We start from the raw sequence: 19,402 nt of genomic DNA, 5'->3' as shown, positions 1-19,402 counted from the left end.
TAAGGCTTTCAGTTGACTAAAGCATTTCATTTCTTCTTTAACTTCTGGTGTCAGTGTTACTATTTTAAGTGCAAGTTTTAGTATGCTTTTCAAGAGCTCTAATGAGACATTAGGCACTGCTGTCTTCAAATCACTTATATCCGACTAGCAAACAAGAATCAAGAATGTACTTGTCTCCCAAATGGCAAGGGAGGTACATTTGGGAAAAAAGTCAACCCTTTTAATACTTGTTTTGGAAGAATTTTTATCCTCCATGAGGAAAATCACTATTGACAACGTAATTCTTTGGCATAGGACATCCAGAAATCCAAGTTCACGTATAATAGACACGCAGTAGAAGGGCAGACATTCCTAAGGAGAGCTGTCAGATTAGCAGAGGAAGGGAAACCGAGATGAGCTTGCAGCAGTGTTACCTCTGGGGGCAGCGACAGGTGTCTCTCCACTTGGCCAGCCAAGGCTGGAGCCCAGGAAGCCTGTGCTGGTGGGCCCTAGGCGCCCTTCTCCTGGTCCAATGCCCTGGTCACTCTTGTGACCCGGTGAGTTTTGCCAGAGAGCATTCTTTTCAACCTCCAGACAGTTGGCCACCATTTTGAGCTCCCCTTCTTGATGTAAAAATGGGAGCCCTCGGGTTCAAAATTGGGTTCAAATGAGCTTGAAATCAATTCAAAGGCAGATACGGAATTACACATTTTATGAGGCTTCTGGTGGGGCAGCCTACTGAAAGATCGATCATGGATCGTCTATTGCTTTGAGCAAAGACAGATGAACAGTCTTCAACACTATTCTTTTGTTGTTGTTGTTTTCATCCATATAATGAAACAAAAATTATATATCCGGGGAGCACAGGACTCTGGTCTCAGAGGAATACAAATGTTTCAGATCTGCCCACACAAACTGATCTGGAACCTCATCTCATGATTTTAAAAAAAGAAGATGGGATCCCTGGGTGGCTCAGCGGTTTGGTGCCTGCCTTCGGCCCAGAGCATGATCCTGGAGTCCCGGGATCGAGTCCCACATCGGGCTCCCTACATGGAGCCTGCTTCTCCCTCTGCCTGTGTCTCTGCCTCTCTCTCTCTCTCTCTCTCTGTCTCTCATGAATAAATAAATAAAATCTAAATAAATAAATAAATAAATAAATAAATAAATAAATAAATAAATAAGAAAATGATGATGAAGACGGAGAAATTAGCCTCTTCTTCCTCCTCTGATCACATTGTAACTCTATTTGCGAAGGACTCCCGGAGAAAGAGAAAAGGAGAGGCCAGGGGTTGGAGCTGGCGGGGTGCTGGGGGAAGGTGCACTTCAGAGCCATCCCCAGCCTCTCTGGAGGAGGGGAAGGTGGTTCTGTGTCTCCTACCTCCCCCCCTCTCTCTTTCCACTCAGCACCCCCACCCTCCACCGACACCTGGCATACCCACACTACCACCACCAGAGCCCGTAGGTGTCATGAGGCCCATTGCAGACCACGCTGAACAAGCAGCACACCCGAGCACAAGCACCAGCTCACGTGACCACTTCCCCTCGATGTTTGATGCATACCGGTACTATTCACAGTGTCCCAAACTTTTTTAGAATTTTTGCATTTAGATCTTTTCAGGTTGGGCGTTATGGGTAATTTGGCAAAGCAAACACCATAACTGGTTTCTTACATAACTGCAGTTGGCAGCAAGGCAGCGTGCATTGAAATTAAGCAACACTCATTCATCCGAGAAGACTTTGCTTTTCCTTTTTTGGAGGGATAAATGCTCTGGTTTGTTTTTTCTCCATCGTGTATATTCTTTTTATTATTGGCTGACTTTAATGATCCTCTGAAGTTCATTTTTACATGTGAATGGCCGGGTTCTGTTTAACTTTGGGAAGCTTACGAGGTGTCTCTGTGTGCCTCTAGACTGGAGAGTGCTTTTGTAAGTAAATTGAGTGCCTTTAGGTGATAATGAAATTGGGGAGATTGGAAAGGACATAGGACACAGGCTGCCAAGGGATCTAAACTGAGAAAGTGCTTAGAACTTCAGAGTTCCAGCCTTTGGAAAGAACTGGCATCGTGCCATCCCAGTATGCTTCTCCACGCTGGACATCTTACCTGAAAAAGTGGCCAGCTGAACTTTATTTATTTATTTACTTACTTAGATTTTCTTTCTTTCTTTCTTTCTTTCTTTCTTTCTTTCTTTCTTTCTTTCACACAGAGCAGAAGCAGGGTGGGAGCAGCAGGCAGAGGGAGAAGCAGTCTCCCTGGTGAGCATGGAACCTCAGGGTTCCATCCCAGGACCCCAAGATCATGACCTGAGCTCAAGTCAGACACTTTACCACTGAGCCACCCAGGCACCCCTGAACTAACTTTTCAACATAGCATACATTCTCTCCATTTCTTCTTCCTTTCCTATTAAACAACAAGGACAACAACAACAGCAACAACAGCAAAACTTTGTCTATGTGTCTCAAAGCAAGACAACTACCCGCAATGTTTCTTTTCTCAGCTTCACAGCCTAGATTCTCTAAAATGCTTTTGTATCTTTTTCTGAATCCTATAGCTGTTAGAAAAATGATCAAAGCATTGCCTATTCCTAGTTCCCAAATTACAATAATAAGGTTTTTCCAGTGAAAAAAATCCCAGGATTGCTTGAGGATCTCTTCCCACATTCCCACCGCGGAATACAAGCGGGAATTGGGACATTCATCCAGTAAAGTTCAATTAGGAAAAAAGGAAAAAAAAAAAAGCCATATTTCAAAATGAATTCCACTTTTTCTTTAAAAACAGGGTTCACTGACCAAGAAAGATTTCAAAATGTTTTCCCTAATACCCCAACATGAAACTTTGAGGTTTTAGGGAATTATAGGGATCAAACAACTAGTCAGGACTTGGGTTTCCAGGTCTCCCAAAGGCCCGAAACTCCCCTAGAGGCTAATGACTGTTTACTGCTGGGACCTTCCTCATTTTTCTTCTGTAACATTTTCCATCTTAAGAAGGATCGTCCCATTCAGCTGAGGAGCATGGTGTCTGAGTGGCTGAATGGAATTACTACCAATGGAAACTATGCTCCAAGAGGGGTTGATAAAGCAGCTGCAAGGCAAACCTTGGCTGTTTTTTCCATCCCCTCCCCAAGCAAAGTTAATTAGCATAGGGAAAATGACTAAGGTGTTGACGTCACCTCTTTCCAGTAGAAACTTAGACTCTGTCTCTGTCTGCCTGAAAGCATGCAGGACTTGACTCAGGAATTTGCTGTCCAAACAGGATGCTCTGAAAGCTGTGCCTTTTTTTTTTTTTTTTTTGAATCCCAGGGGGCTGGACTTTCGGTGCTTTTATAAGGGCTGGCTGGAGAAAGAACTTACAGCCTCTTGCAAAGGAACCTCACTTGGGGCTTGACTGCCTGAACCGCTTAGCGCTTTCATTGTAGGAAAGCAAGATGCACTTTAGAAATTTTAACTACAGTTTTAGTTCTCTGATTGCCTGTGTTGCAAACAGTGATATCTTCAGCGAAAGTGAAACCAGGGTAAGGCTTCTAAATCTAATGTGATTTTTGAGGGTTTGCAAAGCCTTCTGTTAATTGAGACTATTAACTGAAATATTTGCAGGGGTGTGATGTGGCTGTCTTGTGGGTTTGGGGGTTTGGAGATAAGTCCAGAATACTTGGAGCTTTATCAGTCAAAAGCTGTTGCCTGAGGAATTAACTGCGAAGGAATTTTTAAAGCTCTCAATATTTGAAAACATCCAGGTCCCTTGATCGACTAGTAATGCAACTAGTCCTAATGCTGCGTTTTTCATCCTCCGTAGGCTGTAAGTAAACTTTTGGAGGGAAGCTTTTTCTGACAGCGGATAGAGCGGTTCACTTTGACATCCAGAGATCAGAATAATTTAGTTTTATCTTAGGAAGTAAGTAGCATAAAGATGTTTGTATGTTTGTAGTAATTACAAGGGCCTGTCCTCAAGTTTTCAAGTCTTTCGCAGAGAAAATGCAGCCATAGCAAATAATAAAACTGGATAAATAACTTAAGTGCGGGGATAAGTGTACCTCCTGGGAAGCAGCTCCCATTGATGGTAATTAGTATAATTAGTCGTTTTAATTACTATGCTTTTCTTCTTCATTTGATTAAGATGTAAGATTTCCATCAGTAGCTACCCAGCTGTCTAATTGATCTTTAACAGTATCGTATATGAATGAATTCTTTGTGTTCTGTTTGGGGATGGTCTTCGTGTTCCATGCTTTATACTCAGCACCATATTGAAGCCTGTGAAGGTTTTGTGTCATTGTTGCTGGTTTTTTTTTTAAGTTAAATCTAATTCCATAATTGTGTATGACGCCTGTGAGCTGGGACTGTGGTGTTTGAACTAGATATCAGAGCACACTGTAGGTATGAAAAGCCTACAGAGCCCATGTATTTCATATTAGCCTTGTGTGAGTCAAAACTCATTATTTATTTAATTAATCAAAGAGCGATACCATCCAACAACTGTAATAACCAGGTATCGGTTATTGGAACAAATATGATTATGTTATAGGAGAACAGTATCACAGTAATACGGATTTAGCAGATACTGTGCCTTGCCTTGTGTTCTGGTCCTGAGCCCTGACTTGTATTCTAAAAATATTCCTCAAAGTCATCCCCCCTAAATTCTGAATCATAACTTCAAAACGAAGCAGTTGGTCACAATGCCTATTGATGAGGTCATGCAAAATTCCAAATTTATGCCCATACTCTGTGCCAGAAACTTGCCCGTCCTCATGCTCGGGAGAGGTGGAGAAAAAGTCACATGCAGCCAGATAAAATCCTCCGCGAAGCATCTGCTGCGCATTGTTCCCATTCTTCGCCCCTCTGCAAAACCCCTCGGAAATTCTCATAAACTAAAGAAAAGCCGTGGAATCCAAAGAGGGGAAGTCTGTGAGTTGTTCCCGCCCCCCCCCCCAACCTGCCCAGTGGAGACAGGCTGGAGCCCAGGTCCTGTCCTGCCTGTGCAACGGCTGGCACCTGGAGATCCCATTCCCTCACCTCTCTCTAGCACTGAATATTCTTGAAAATGTTCTCCCCTCTTATAAGCCATCCTCTGGCCCCTCTGCAGACACCGTGCTTTCCACAGGTTTGCAGAGAACTTGATGGGCCCCATCCACCTCCTCTTCTGCGTGGATTCCCTTTGTAGAAGGCACGCTGCTCCCAGCGGACCCTCAGCCAGCCCTTTCTGCCTTTCACAGAGTTCCCACAACCTGTCCTCAGTCTGGAAAAAGAGACTCAGAAAGCACAATGCCTCCAAGCCCATACAGTCTCTCTGGAAGTTTCGACAGCCTGTCAACTCCCTCCCAGCTCCCCCCACCGCCTCCTGCTGACACCCCCTCCCAGGACCCAGCACGGCAGGGGGCTCTCCAAAGAGCTTTTCCCAGAAGGCTACTGAGCTCCCTCCTGAATCAAAGCCTGACACCCTTGAACTTGGGCATTTCCATTCTGAGAGCTCACGCTGTTTCATGATTTTCACTGGCCTTTGTAACACTGGAGCTAGAAACGAACACATGTGAAAGCCAGCCTGCAGAAATGGGTCCATTTGCAGAACCTTAATTTTTAAGCTAGTAAAAAAAATTTTTTTTTAAATTTTTTAAGCTAGTATTATTTTAGTGGGTTAAAAAGTAACAGACCAAGTGGGAAAACAATAGGGAGATTTCTTCTTAAACCTCTTCCTGTACATGAAGAAACACAAGGTTTCTTATTAACTTCACTGTTTCCCAGTGCAATAGAATTTTTCGTTTGCAAATGAGCCTTCAGTGTTCTTAAGCCCTAAAGAATATCCAATGCACACTGCAACACCCCAAACAGAGCAGTGGGATGGGAATTCACGGGGCTGGGGAAGGTTGTCGGACATTAGGAACTGCCGGCCCCGAGATGGGGGTGGGAGGTGACAAATCACCAAGCCGACTTCCCTGGAATGTCATCTGTCTCTACTTTTTTTATTTATTTTATTTTATTATTTTATTTTATTTATTTTCGTCTTGTCTCTGCTTTAAAAAGACTGTTTCTGTGACTCTAAGAGGTGTTTAAGTATTGGTACTTGTTCTGCTGATTAAATGAATTTAATGAATCATACATTCTTACTTTCTTCTGAAATCACCCATCCTGGAATTAAAAGGGCAGAAAGAGCAAATCTTCCTCAGAGGGGAAAGGCTGGGTCTCTGATTTCTCTAAGAAAGAACTTGGGGAGTGTTCTCGAAATGATAGCAGTCCACTTCCTCAAGAAGAAATGTAATGGGAGTCGACAAGACTCCTACGCCGGGATGTTCTAACTCCTTTTATTTTTGCTTTTACTTTTCAGGCCAAATTTGAATCCCTCTTTAGGACATACGACAAGGATATCACCTTTCAGTATTTTAAGAGCTTCAAACGAGTCCGAATAAACTTCAGCAACCCCTTATCTGCAGCAGATGCCAGGCTCCAGCTGCATAAGACTGAATTTCTCGGAAAGGAAATGAAATTATATTTTGCCCAGGTGAGTTGGATCCATGGACACGCATGCTTCTCCCTCTCCCCCCTTTGAAATGTAGCTTTTATACATCGATTATGTTATAACATTGACCTTTTTACGATATGCATTTTGGCTGCAATATTGAAATTACAAAGCATCTCCTATTCCATTCGTTCTTTTTTTTCACCATGTATCGTCATTCATGATCATTTTACTGCAACATTAAAATTTTTTAAAAAAAGATCCTTATAACAGGCACATAATAGTCTCCCATGTAGATACTTCAGGACACATTTAGCCAGTCTTTACTAGACGTTTATCTTGTTTTCCAATTTTTCACTGTCACAGGTAATGCTGCAACGAACACTCTTCTACTCCCTTTTTTAAAGCATGTCTATGTTGTCATTTGAGTGACAAAAGCAACACGAGATATTGAAACAACCCAAGTATAACACAAAAGTCCCTAAAGTTAAATAAATAACATTTCCCCACCCTCCCTCCAAAGCCTGCCCCCTAATGTAACCACTTTTGAAAATCTAGTGTGAACCCTTGCACACTTTCTCCTTCACATATGCAAACACACAGAGTAGTTCATTTTCTTGCACAAAACAGTGGGGTTACTACAGCCTTCTCTTTTACGTAGCCACGTATGATGGACAACCTTCCCAGTCAATGTGTACCTCATGCATTGATTTATTTTTTTTAATTTATTTATTCATGAGCGAGATAGAGAGAGAGAGGGAGGCAGAGACACAGGCAGAGGGAGAAACAGGCTCCATGCAGGGAGCCTGACGTGGGACTCGATAACGGGTCTCCAGGATCACACCCTGGGCTGAAGGTGGCGCTAAACCGCTCAGCCACCAGGGCTGCCCTCATGCATTGATTTAAAACTCGAAGAATTCATTTTGAAAAAGGCTAAGTTCATACTCTAAATCTTCAGTGCCTCCCCTATCTTAAGAAAACATCAGCATATGGTTGAAAGCAAGCGACCTCAGAAATGGTCCCTGACCTTGGTCTGAGTAACACTGGGTGAACCTTTCCTGCTCATCCAGAAGGTGGTTGGTGGTGTGCAAGGCTGTGGGCCTGGAGACTCTAGCACTCCAAGATCCTGTGCAGCAGGTTCCCAGGGATTTGCTCAAGGGTCGGGGCTAATGACATGTCCCAGACGGAGAGCAGACCTGAGTGGGTCCCCACTCTGTACAGGTTCTGAGCAGCGCCGAGCTCCGCTCCGTGGAGAATCAGCAGTTTGCAAGTGGGGGCATGTGCTTCAGCGCAGGCTGCCAGGCCTGGCTGGAAAGGAAAAAATGAGTTAACCAGACAGGGAGCATAGGCTAAGAGATCCTCCTGGTAGCAGGAGTCCTGGCCCCAGGGCCCTCAAGGGCTGTGAAGGGTTTTTTTTCTCTTGCTCGCCACATGTCCAGCTCTCCCCTCACTTGTCCTCCTCCTTCCAACCCTTCCTTCTTTCTTTCTTTCTTTCTTTCTTTCTTTCTTTCTTTCTTTCTTTTCTTTTCTTTCTTTCTTTCTTTCTTTCTTTCTTTCTTTCTTTCTTTCTTTCTTTCTTTCTTTCTTCACAGAGAGGCAAAGAAACAGGCTTCCTGCGGGGAGCCCGATGAGAGACTTCATCCCAGGACCCGGGATCACGCCCTGAGCCAAAGCCAGATAGATGCTCAACCACTGAGCCACCCAGGCCCCTCCCTCCAATCTTCAATGATAGGTGACCCATTGTCAAGGCAGCTCACAAAGTCCTGTAGGATGATAGAACGGTGATCCAGGGTCCAAGGGGAAGGAGCCTCTTGGATGCTGCTTTCTGATTAAAGCTGCCCGTTGGGGTTCTGAGCTCCCCGGCCTGTGTAGGAACAGACCTGGTAGGGAGGCTTCCTGACTGGGAGGAGGACGGCTCCCTGGCTCCCTGAGGGGTAAATTAGAGCTGGGATGCGCTGCCCCCTGGTGGCCTATGGGAGGCACGGGTTCTGACCTCGGATTCTTCCTTGTGAGTACACCCCTTTCTGCATTTGGTCAGGTTCTGGATAATTACTTAGTCCCTCCGCAGCTTTTTCTGATTTACTCAAGTGAATGCATGCTCCTCGTGAAAATTAAAATACAAAGAAAACCCCAACTGGTAAGAAAGATGTAGTACCTTTCTGGATTCCCCTCTAACCACTGATAGAACTTCTAAGCCCAAACTAGCATCATGGGTTATTGTTTCATGTTATTTTTATTTTTTTTTTAATCTCCTGGAAGGTGGATCTTTTTTCCCCTTCCTCGTTATGGCATCTGATTTGGAAGCCCAGAGGGAAGGAATTGTGGTGTACCACTGGATGGGCAGGAGTCCAGGGGTCCCCATTCCTGCTTTGGCCCCCGAGAAACTCTTTTTTTTTTTTTTTAAGATTTTATTTATTTGAGAGAGTGAGAGCACGAGCCAGGGAGGAAGGACAGAAGGAGAGAGACAAGCTGACTCCTCACTGAGCAGGGAGCCTGACACAGGGCTCGATTCTAGGACCCTGAGATCATGACCCGAGCCAAAAGCAGATGTTTAACCGACTGAGCCACCCTGATGTCCCTGAGAAACTCTATTATCTTGGGGCTGTTGCTTAGCTTTTTGGAGCTTCTGTTATGTCTCTGATATGAGGAGCTGGAAGAAATGGATTCTGAAATCCCTCTGACCTCAACAACAGTGCTTTATTTTTCCATTTCTACTAAAACTGTACTATTTTTCCATCAGTCTGGGTCAGTGGTAATCCCTTGCCACCCCTGTGCCTGTGGGTCCCAGTCCTGGGAGGGGGCTCTAATCAGGTTAGCACCATAACCCGTCACCTTCTCCATATAGACCGTATCACGAGCCATCCTTGAGCACACGTCCTGGGCACACGTTCTGCTGCCCAGACTTGGGCTTGTCCTTTCTCACCTGCCCTCCACAAGGTATCCCTAGGTGCCGTTGCATCGCTTGGGTTCTTTCCTCAAGAAACATCCACCTGTGTTTCTTTCTCTCCTCAGACTTTACACATAGGAAGTTCCCACCTGGCTCCCCCAAATCCAGACAAGCAGTTTCTGATCTCTCCTCCTGCCTCGCCGCCAGTTGGTTGGAAACAAGTGGAAGATGCCACTCCCGTCATAAATTATGATCTGTTATACGCTATCTCCAAGCTAGGGCCAGGTAAGCTGTGCCCTTGGGTGGGAGCAGGGAAGGAGATGGTGGGAAACTGCTGGAGCGCCGAGACAGATGCTCACCTGCCGCAGGGAGCAGCCATATCCTCGTGGCTAGGAATTTCATTTCTGGTCAAGGTGGTTTCATCCATTGATCTGATTCTCACCGGCCCTTTTAAATGTTCAAGAGAACCATAGAGAGGAGAGAAGAGCCCTGGTCATGCATGCCCCCACTTGGCCCCATTGGGGTGCTCCCCTGCTGACTTGCCAGAGAAAAGTAGAGGTTCCAGTCCTCTGATGCGACATCAGGTGTGAGTATTCAGGGAGATAACAGGTGCCCTGGCCTCAGTCTTCTCCACAGAATGGGTATTACCCAGTGGAGTGGTGAGCAGTAGAGGTAGAAAGCACTTCAAACAGTGCCTGGCCCATGGGCAGTGCCCAGTACATGATTTTTGGAAGCAATAAAATGTGGGTGGTTCCTGTCTTACCTGCTAGGGTGTGGGTGAGTGGGCAGATGCGAGGGGCGTCAGGTGGTTCGAGCGCACCCTCCTGCCCTATCCATAGAGCAAATGTAATAAATGCTGAGGCCATCAGCTTCTTTCTCCTTGACCGGCAATCTGAGCATGTTGGATTGAGGGTTTTATTTCTTGGACCATCAGCAGTTTCATGTTGAAAAGATTACATTTCTGAACACACTGCCCCGGCGGAAATTCCCTCTGTGGGAGTGAGCAAGAATCACGTTACTTACTGGTAATAGTGGCGTGAAGGTCAGGGTCAGGATGGCCAATCTGAGGAAACGGGAGCTCCTCCCAGCAGCTCCTGGCTCAGGCACATTAGCAGAGCTGACGGGTGGAGTCCACCTGGATTCTAGAGAGAAGAAATGGGACCTCCACCTGGGGAGATGACAAACTGCTCCAGAGCCAAGAAGTGCTGCTAGGGACAATTCTTCACATTCCAGAATCTACCACTCCTTTACAGAAGGCTAATTTGAGAAGCCTCTTCAGAAACTAGACATAATAAAACCCACTCACCCTTCATTTGCTTAACGGTGAGCTAGAACCACATTCTTATTTGGCTGTACTTGGCAACGATTTTGCGAATGTGGCCCGATGCCAAAGCTTTCTGGATTGTGGCCAGTTCGTAGGTAGATAAGGATCCTGACCAACGTGATCTTGTGACCCTCCACCTTCATTCCCTCTCTGAGAGAGCTGAGACTCGCCCACCTTTTCAAAGCCACTTGCACTGATATTCCAGACAGAGAAAAAACTTTGCGTGCTCCCAAGAGTCCCCAGAGTAGCATGAGGCAGGTCCAGAATCGGGCTGGAGGTAAACCCACCCCAGCACCCCCAGGGGGGGTAGAGCCAACTGAAGCAAACCCTCGTCCCCCTACCTGTTTAAATCATAGCATTTCTACTACACCCAACTTCCCACCAGTAATGATCCCCGCTCTATTTGTAAACATTAGTAAAACTAGGTGACACTCGTCGGGCCTATGTCCTGTGCACTAGGTCAATAACTTGCCTTGCACTCAGGTAATCAACTTGGTGAGGTCAGAGTCACCATCATCGGAAGGTCACGGGGATATGAAAGAGTGTGCCCATGGGCTCCGGCTCCTGAGTGCTCACAGCCCACAGGTTGGCCAACTGCCTCCCTCAGCCCTTAAGATGCAGCCAGACCCGCACCATAGATTGCTTCTCAGTTAGTTACAGAAGACTCCTCCGTCCCACCCTTGCTGGGCCAGAGCGGCCTGAACTGGACCAAACCTGGCCAAACTCAGGCTGACACAGAACTGCAGGACACTCCCGGCTCCCGGGGGTGAAAGTTGTCCTCTGAGAAGGGATACTGCAGTCAGAAATGTTTTCGGAGTGCCTGGTTCAGACCAGCCATAATTACACCTCCTGTCCCCAGTGTGTGCTGCCCCCCCGGAGCCTTGAGAGGGGGAGGCTTGAGGTGGCCCTTCCTAACGTGTTTTATCCATGCACTGTCTTTGCCTGAATGCTCACTCCTCGCACCTCGCTGGGGAGTCATCTGGATAATTTTAGGAGGCCAGGTGAACAGGTTAAGTGTAATTAAAAATACAGCCCTTGGAGCACTTGAGTGGCTCAATCAGCTAAGTGTCTGACTCTTGACTTCCACCCAGGTCACTGTCTCAGGATGGGGAGATGAGCCCCAAGTTGGGCTCCATGCTGGGCGTGGAGCCTGCTTGGGATTCTGTTTCTTCCTTTCTCTCTGCCTGCCTCTCACATTCAAATAAATAGATAAATAAATAAAATACACTCTTTCCATACTCCCCTTTTTTAGAAAATATTTTATTTATTTATTCATGAGAGACACAGAGAGAGAGGTAGAGGGAGAAGCAGGCTCCATGCAGGGAGCCCGATGTGGGACTCGATCCCGGGTCTCCAAGATCACGACCTGAGCCCAAGGCAGATGCTCAACCGCTGAGCCACCCAGGCGCCCCTTTCCATACACCTCTGTTCACAGTGTTTAAAAGCAGAGTACTACGTAATGGTGACTATATCTATATCTATTTAAAATTTATTATATTTATATATATAAATTTTTATATTATATTTGTGTGTATCTATCTACATATATATGTATATATATATATGTACATATATATGTATATATATATATATATTTTTTTTTTTTTTCTGCTAAAGCCACCTAAGGAATGCCAATCCAGAGTGGATCTGGCCGTGTTCCTCAATCCCCACTGAATAGCCGCAGCATCTTGGCCAGTCAGACCCCTCCATGCTTTTTTCCCCATTTTGCTCATGCCCTCTGACCCTCAGGCCCCTGCCTTCCTTACCCTGTCATTTGTCCTCCTCCCCCAGGGGAAAAGTATGAATTGCACGCAGCGACCGACACCACCCCCAGCGTGGTGGTCCACGTCTGCGAGAGCGATCAGGAGAACGAAGAAGACGACGAGGCAGAGAGGATGAAGAGACCCAAGCCCAAAATCATCCAGACCAGAAGGCCGGAGTACGCGCCTCTCCACTTAAGCTGAACTGGCCCTTCCCCCAGGGGGGAAGAAGTATTCTGAATCACACCCACGGGGAGGAATCTTGTACTGTGGAAGTGGCCGCTCACGACCCGGGAGGTGACAGCCGTGATCCCGGTGGCAGAAACTCCAGTTCACGTTGCTCAGAAGAGAATCGGGGCTCCGTCTCATGGTCCTGATGCTGCGCCTCTGCCGGTGTCCGTGGCTTCCGGGAATGTCCTGAGCCCATCACTGAGTTTGAGGTGATCGCACAAGGACATTTGGGCACATCTCGGGAAGACTGATAATGGTAGCGTTCCCTACTTGTTCTTTTCCAGTAGGTTCTGTTTTCGTCAAGGGCAGCTTCATCCCTGGGTGTGGGGAGAGCCTTCTGTTTCCAGCCAGCCTGAGGGGTAGGCTCTCTCTCCTGTTAGGCAGAGGCACCGCGGTGCCACCAAGTGTCTGGGGCAGAAACGTTGTGAAAACGAGAACGAGGCAATGTGGGATTTGTAGTGTTTCATTTTCTCCCCCCTCATGTTCTAATGTTTGTGCATGTATACTTACTGATTTTCAGAACTAACCTTTGTTCGTGTATAGAGTTACGCCACTGTTAGTTTTACATCTTTTGGGAAGACGGGAGAGCATTTGAAAGATCTGTCATCACCTTTCCAGATTCCTGACTCTTTTCGCAACTGCAGTCACGCGGGGAATCTCACCGGCCACACGGCCGCCCCGCATCCTAACCCCCCGCAACATCCACCCTGTGCTTTGGCAAGAGAAGTCGAGCTCAAATTCCTGCGTAGAGTTTCGCTTTATAAAATTCAGAGAATAGCAGTGTCACTGCCAACTTTCAATGGGTGAGAAATTTTAGTTTAGGTGTATTGGGTCAGACATCTGTTCCATTGATTTCTTTTACGTGGTGGTTTATCCACATGAATCATAGCCCAAAAAGAAACCTTTTTGGGGAGCTGTTGGCTGAGATAGTTGATTTTTTTTTTTACTCCACTAAAACATCAAGATAAACTTGTAAATAAAGCTGATAGCATATATTCATACCTATTGTACACTTGGGTGAAAAATATGGCAGTGGAAGAGTGGTGTCAGATTATTACCCTACCTGTGACTTGTATGTCGTAGAAAACGCTGTTAAACGTTGGACAGGACTTGAATTCAAAGCATGTGAAGTGGATATCGTACACGTGTGGTGGAATGCAAGAGATGCAGTGCCTTTCCCCATTCATTCCCGATGGAATCGTTACAGTCGGTTAAAGTCTGTAATTTTTTTTTCTAGTTGTAACGTGTCTGTCTGGTAAATAGGTATCCTATTTTGGCCTTACGATACCGTAACAAGATGCATCGTTTTGAAAATACCTAATGCCAAGTACCAGTGCATGCTTTGGAAATTTGGAAGATGGTTCCCTTTAAGAAGCAAATACGTATTTGATTGTTCATATCAAGAAACTGACTGAATGTTCTCAAAACCCTGTTTACAGTACTCAGTGAGGTGGGGGGCAGGTGAGGGAGAGATCATTGCCCAGCTGTTCAAGTGTTCCTGGTTAAGTGCTTTTAAACTGGAGAGGCTAACCTCAAACTATTTTTTTTAACTGCAGTCTATAATAATAAATCAGCACAATATGCTCTTTACGGAAAGGTTCGTGTTTGTGCCGTTTTATTTCTATAGCTCCGTCTGGGAACTCTTTGAAGCCTGCAGTCTCAAAAGGAGACACATTCCTCCCTGAGTTTCTGTTTAGAAACTTCCAGTTCTTTGCCGCGGATGGCGGAGGGTAAACGTAAAGAGGAGAATAGATAAAACCAGAGGCCAATAGATAAAACCGAATCGGGAGTCTGAGTATGTGCTGAGATGATACCATGAGAAAAACACCACTCACCAACAAGACCAGCAGCCCCGCTAAACAAACAACAGTGTTTCTGATTGTTAATTTGAGGAGTTGTCTTTCCTGTTAGGAAAGATGTCCACGCAAGATACCAAATCACAAAGGTCGGTTATGTTCGGAAGGTCTGTTTCTGCACCTTCTGTTTGAATCCTAAGCGGCCTTTCCCTGGAGCCCTGATTACACGGGGTGGTGAGCCTGCTGTGCTAGCCCACAGAAGCCCGAACCACCCAGGGTTTATTTGCCAAACTCTCACAAATGACATTCATCTCCATCTAGATTAACACTTGGCATTTCTCCATGAAAATTCACATGCTCTTCTTTTTTTCCTCTTATGAATAGCCTCATCCTGTAGTGTCCAGGAGAACTGATGTATTTTAAACCCATAGATGCTCGATGTTTAAACATGTTGCAAAATCCACTTTAAAAAAAAAAGATTTATTTATTTATTTATTTATTCATGAGAGACACAGAGAGAGAGGCAGGGACATAGGCAGAGGGAGAAGCAGGGGAGCCTGATGTGGGACTCAATCCCAGGACCCCGGGATCACCACCACCTGAGCCAAGGCAGATGCTCAACCACTGAGCCACCCAGGTGCCTCAAAAACCCACTTTTCAATCAGAGGGCTCAATCTGATTATTGAGCAGACTCACTCACTGACCACCTAGCAAGGGAGGGGACTGACATTTACCATCATGTTGACTAGTAAGGAGCCCACCAATGAGCACAGGTGAATCACACAGGGTGCTGGCCCAGGATCCTTTTTCATCAAGAATCCCGGAATAAAATCAAGATGTGTTGTCAGTGTACTCAGATTTCCACTTGGTGCCCTCGCACACCTGGGAAAATATAAGCAGATGGCCTCACTGCCCATGAAGATGACAAAGCCTGGAGTAGAAATCACAAGTCACTGAACATCTTCACTCGAGATGACGAAGTCTGATGAGTAGTCCTGTGGCAGCCTGAGCTGGAATCCTGAAACCAGGACTGGTTTCAATCCTGCATTTGCTGGTTACCAGGCTGGAGGATACGAAGAGCCTCATAAGCACGCTCAGGACTTAGGCATCTTTTGTCTGGCCCTTCTCATCAAAGGCCTCTGTAAAATGCAAAGCAGCAAAAAAAAATTAAAAAAATAAATAAATAAATAAATAAATAAATAAATAAATAAATAAATTTAAAAAAACGCAAAGCAGCAGACACAAGATGGGCAGAACCATGCAGAATATATCCTATTGCCATTGATTGAATGTGTTCCTTAAATAGATGTTGATAGAATATATTTCTGATCTGGTGATAACCAGCGTAGAGTCATCCAAGAAAAGAAACCCAGCCCCCCCCCCCGAAATGTATGGTAAATCCCAGTGAAGGGTGGTAATCGATGGAGAAGTAGTAACATTTCATGCAGCTATTAATATTTGGGTTTTGAAGATTGATTTACAGTCAGCAAGCATTTAGGATTTTATATTTCCAGAATGTCCTGTGAATTAGTACCCATCGGAGATGTGGGTTTTCAGAGAGCCTTAGTTTTTGGTGGAATGTACAGCATTTATTAGAAAGTAAACAGATTTTATCAAATATTAAATTGCAAAAGATTAAATACACCACCGTATGGACATATTCTGGCCCAAAATGAGTCAGCAGCTGGGGCATGTCAAACTCAAAATGTATGTCATACGTTTGCAGAACCCTGTGGAATATTTGCCTCAGTATGTTAAGTGCCTATCACGTAACAGTCACCTAAAGGTCACAAGTCAGATGGAGACTATAAATAACTTGAAAATTATTTAGGAAGGAGTTAGAATGTACATTAAGAAATAGATCCTTTCTTCCCCAATTCTCTGGTCTTCTGATTCTAAAGACACGTGGGGATTTTTTTTTTCAAGTATGCCAACGCTCTTGGCGCTCTTGGCAATCCTTCATTCGCATCTGAAATCCCCCACTCTCGTGACTCACCGAAGTTACATGGCAATCAGGTAGATGGATTTTATCCTCCCATACCTCATTTTTTCTCCAGCACTGCCTCTGTGCTGTTCGTGAAAGGTCATTTTAATCACAGCTATGTTTATGAAAGGCAGAAGGAAATTATTTGAAAGTGATTGAACTGTGGTGTCTACATTCAATGTTTCTTTTGCTTTCAAGATTCTGATTAGGGATTCAGTGGCTGTTCTACACAGCAAATGAGAGCCAACGGGTTGCTGGTTGCCTCTGCTCACAGCTCTGTCCAGGGACCCCTCCTGGCTGACATTCAAGCTCCGGTCACGTGGAATTTTCAATGTTTCTAACTCACTCACCATATTGTCTCTTTTCTATGCACCATCACATGTGTTCCCTGTGTCTAGACCATTATTCCACTGCCCCAGCCCAGCCTGGGCTCACTCCATAATGATGGGCACCCTGTGCGAGCAGGCCCACGTCTTTCCTACCCGCCTCTCCGAATCACTAGCAGCTACCACTGTGCCCAGCCTGCGGCAACCGATAAATATTCCTGAAGTAATTAACTGACTCACTGATATTTATCCTACAGTTCTGCATCATCGATGTCTCTTCCCCCCTGAGAATCATTCCCAGCCACTCCTGCTGAGTCTCCCATTGTGTGCCATATTTCCTCTTTGTAATATGCATGGACTTTTTAGCATAATCGTTAAAATTGTTTGTCTTCCCTGTTGGAACCTAAGTCAAGTGGAGGCAGGATTTGTGGCAGCCTTGGGAATAGACATTCAACACAAGTTGGATGGATGCATGGATGGATGGATGGATGGATCAATGGATGGATGCAGATTTCAGATACAGAGGAGTGAGAAGTCATTGAGAAAGAATAGGAAAATAAGGAGGCATGTTTTCCTCTCTTAGTGGATAGGGCCCATAGGCAGCTCAGTGCTTTAAGTCAACAAATTGCCAGGCTGCTCGGACAGCAAGAACAAAAGACGGAGAAAAAGAGACATAATCGTGTTGGAGTAGGGCAAGAGGTGAGAAAAGAAAAATTTTGTTTTTACATTTCTCTTCTCAAACAGAGTGGTTGACCAAAGGGTGAATGACTGGGAAGGGCAGAAAAGAACTTTGTAGATGGTGGAAATGCTCTGTGCCTTGACTGAGCAACACAGTAGCACCAGCAAGTATGCATTTGCCCCACACTCATCACAGGGTGCATTTTGTTATATGTAAAGTTCACCTCAATAAAGTTGACATAATTTTTAAAAATCAGGATAATAATTTTTTTCAAATCTTGTTCAGTGGACAGCAGTTGAAGGAAGGCCTTCCTTCTCCATATCCCTAGTACAAATATTTTCCGAGTATATAATGCTTCCATAACGTTCTTTTTTTTTTAACGATTTTATTTATTTATTCCTGAGAGACACAGAGAAAGAGGCAGAGACATAGGCAGAGGGAGAAGCAGGCTCCCTGCAGGGAGCCCGATGCGGGACTCGATCCCAGGACCCAGGGATCATGGCCTGAGCTGAAGGCGGGTGCCCCTTTAATAACATTCTTAAAACAATATTATACAGCAAGGCAAAGCAGCATCCCAAATTAGAGTATGAACATTCTAATAGCTTTCTAGAACTCAGTGTGTCCATGGCAATTAAACTTTAAAAATCGGGGATACCTGGGTGGCTCAGCGGTTTAGCACCTGCCTTTGGCCCAGGGTGTGACCCTGGAGTCCCAGGATCGAGTCCCACGTCAAGCTCCCGGCCTGGAGCCTGCTTCTCTCTCTGCCTCTCTCTGCTTCTCTCTCTATCATAAATAAATAAATCTTAAAAAAAAAAAAACTTTAAAAATCAACTTGGATCATATTTACTTCCTTAAAGTTTATTGTATAGGACTAATTTTTTTATATGTTCAGAACCAACACGTTGCTAATTCAAGTATTCTTGATACTTGAATACATACCCCCTTATAATCAGTGGTAAATGGCAATAACTTTAGTGTCTTTAATGTCAACCCACACTCTCATGAGACCTCAGGCAGCAGTGACATATCAGATCAGTAAATGTACTTGCCCTGATGCATTTGGAATGAATGAACTATTGGGAAAAGAAAGAAAAAAAAAAAAAAACACTTTTCTGCAAGATCACTTTTACTTTTGAAGCTTCTAAAGCATTTTTCTTGCAAATTATGCAAAATGTGCATCATTCTTTTTCTCCTAGAAATAAAAGAAATTTAAGTACCATGAATGTTGGAGAAATAATTTTGAAAAGCCACAGAGGATCATCAGTAACCATTACAAAATAATAGCTTGTATCACATACACATATTTATGGCTTCCAAATTCTAGTATTTTTTAGGTGGTTTTATTATAGGCTCAGTTGCCAAATATCCTCTTTTAATTGAGTTAAATTCACTATTTGTATATGGTAAAAATAGTTCCAGATTTGGTCCCTGTAGCAAGTCTTTTCTGAAAAAGCAAAAAATGGACTTTGTAGGGGTATCGATTGGGGAATAGTGAGAATTTTCTTAAGACACACTCATATGGGATGCCTGGGTGGCTCAGCAGTTGAGCATCTGCCTTTGGCTCAGGGTGTGATCCGGGGGTCCTGGGATCGAGTCCCACATCGGGTTCCCTGCAGGGAGCCTGGTTCTCCCTCTGCCTGTGTCTCTGCCTCTCTCTGTGTGTGTTTCTCGTGAATAAATAAATAAAATCTTTAAAAAAAAACTTTATATAAATAAATAAATAAATAAATAAATAAATAAATAAATAAAATCTTTAAAACACACACACACTCACTCTTATCATGGGTTGCCTGGGTGGCTCAGTCGGTTAGGCATCCGACTCTTGATTTTGGCTCAGGTCACAATCTCAAGATCTTGAGATGGAGCCCCAAGTTGGGTTCTGTGCTCAGCAGGGAGTTGGCTTGACCAGGTCCTGTGCCTATGATGGGATGCCACTCCCATGATTATATTATTTTATGTGGCAAAAGGGATTTTGCAGGTGGATGGAGCTCAAG

The 19,402-nt window shown here is 44.8% G+C and overlaps 1 protein-coding gene across 3 annotated transcripts in view; it reads left to right on the top strand.

Annotated features, from left to right (window-relative positions):
• Positions 1-14,219, top strand: part of RCAN1 (regulator of calcineurin 1) — a 93,439-nt gene extending 79,220 nt beyond the window's left edge. For 2 of the 3 annotated variants that reach the window (XM_055313506.1, XM_055313508.1), the window contains exons 2-4: positions 6,290-6,463; positions 9,434-9,593; positions 12,424-14,219. In XM_055313506.1, coding sequence (XP_055169481.1) covers positions 6,290-6,463; positions 9,434-9,593; positions 12,424-12,596 — 507 coding nt within the window. In that variant the 3' untranslated portion in view covers positions 12,597-14,219. Of the gene's footprint in view, positions 1-3,315; positions 3,489-6,289; positions 6,464-9,433; positions 9,594-12,423 lie in introns of those variants that run through there. The other variant, XM_055313507.1, reaches the window with a different exon arrangement.
• The last annotated feature ends 5,183 nt before the right edge of the window (positions 14,220-19,402 follow it).

Source organism: Nyctereutes procyonoides, unplaced genomic scaffold (assembly GCF_905146905.1).
Source record: "Nyctereutes procyonoides isolate TBG_1078 unplaced genomic scaffold, NYPRO_anot_genome, whole genome shotgun sequence".
NCBI lineage: Eukaryota > Metazoa > Chordata > Mammalia > Carnivora > Canidae > Nyctereutes > Nyctereutes procyonoides.
The sequence above is the reverse complement of the archived record's forward strand: the minus strand, read 5'-3'. Positions and strand labels throughout refer to the sequence as shown.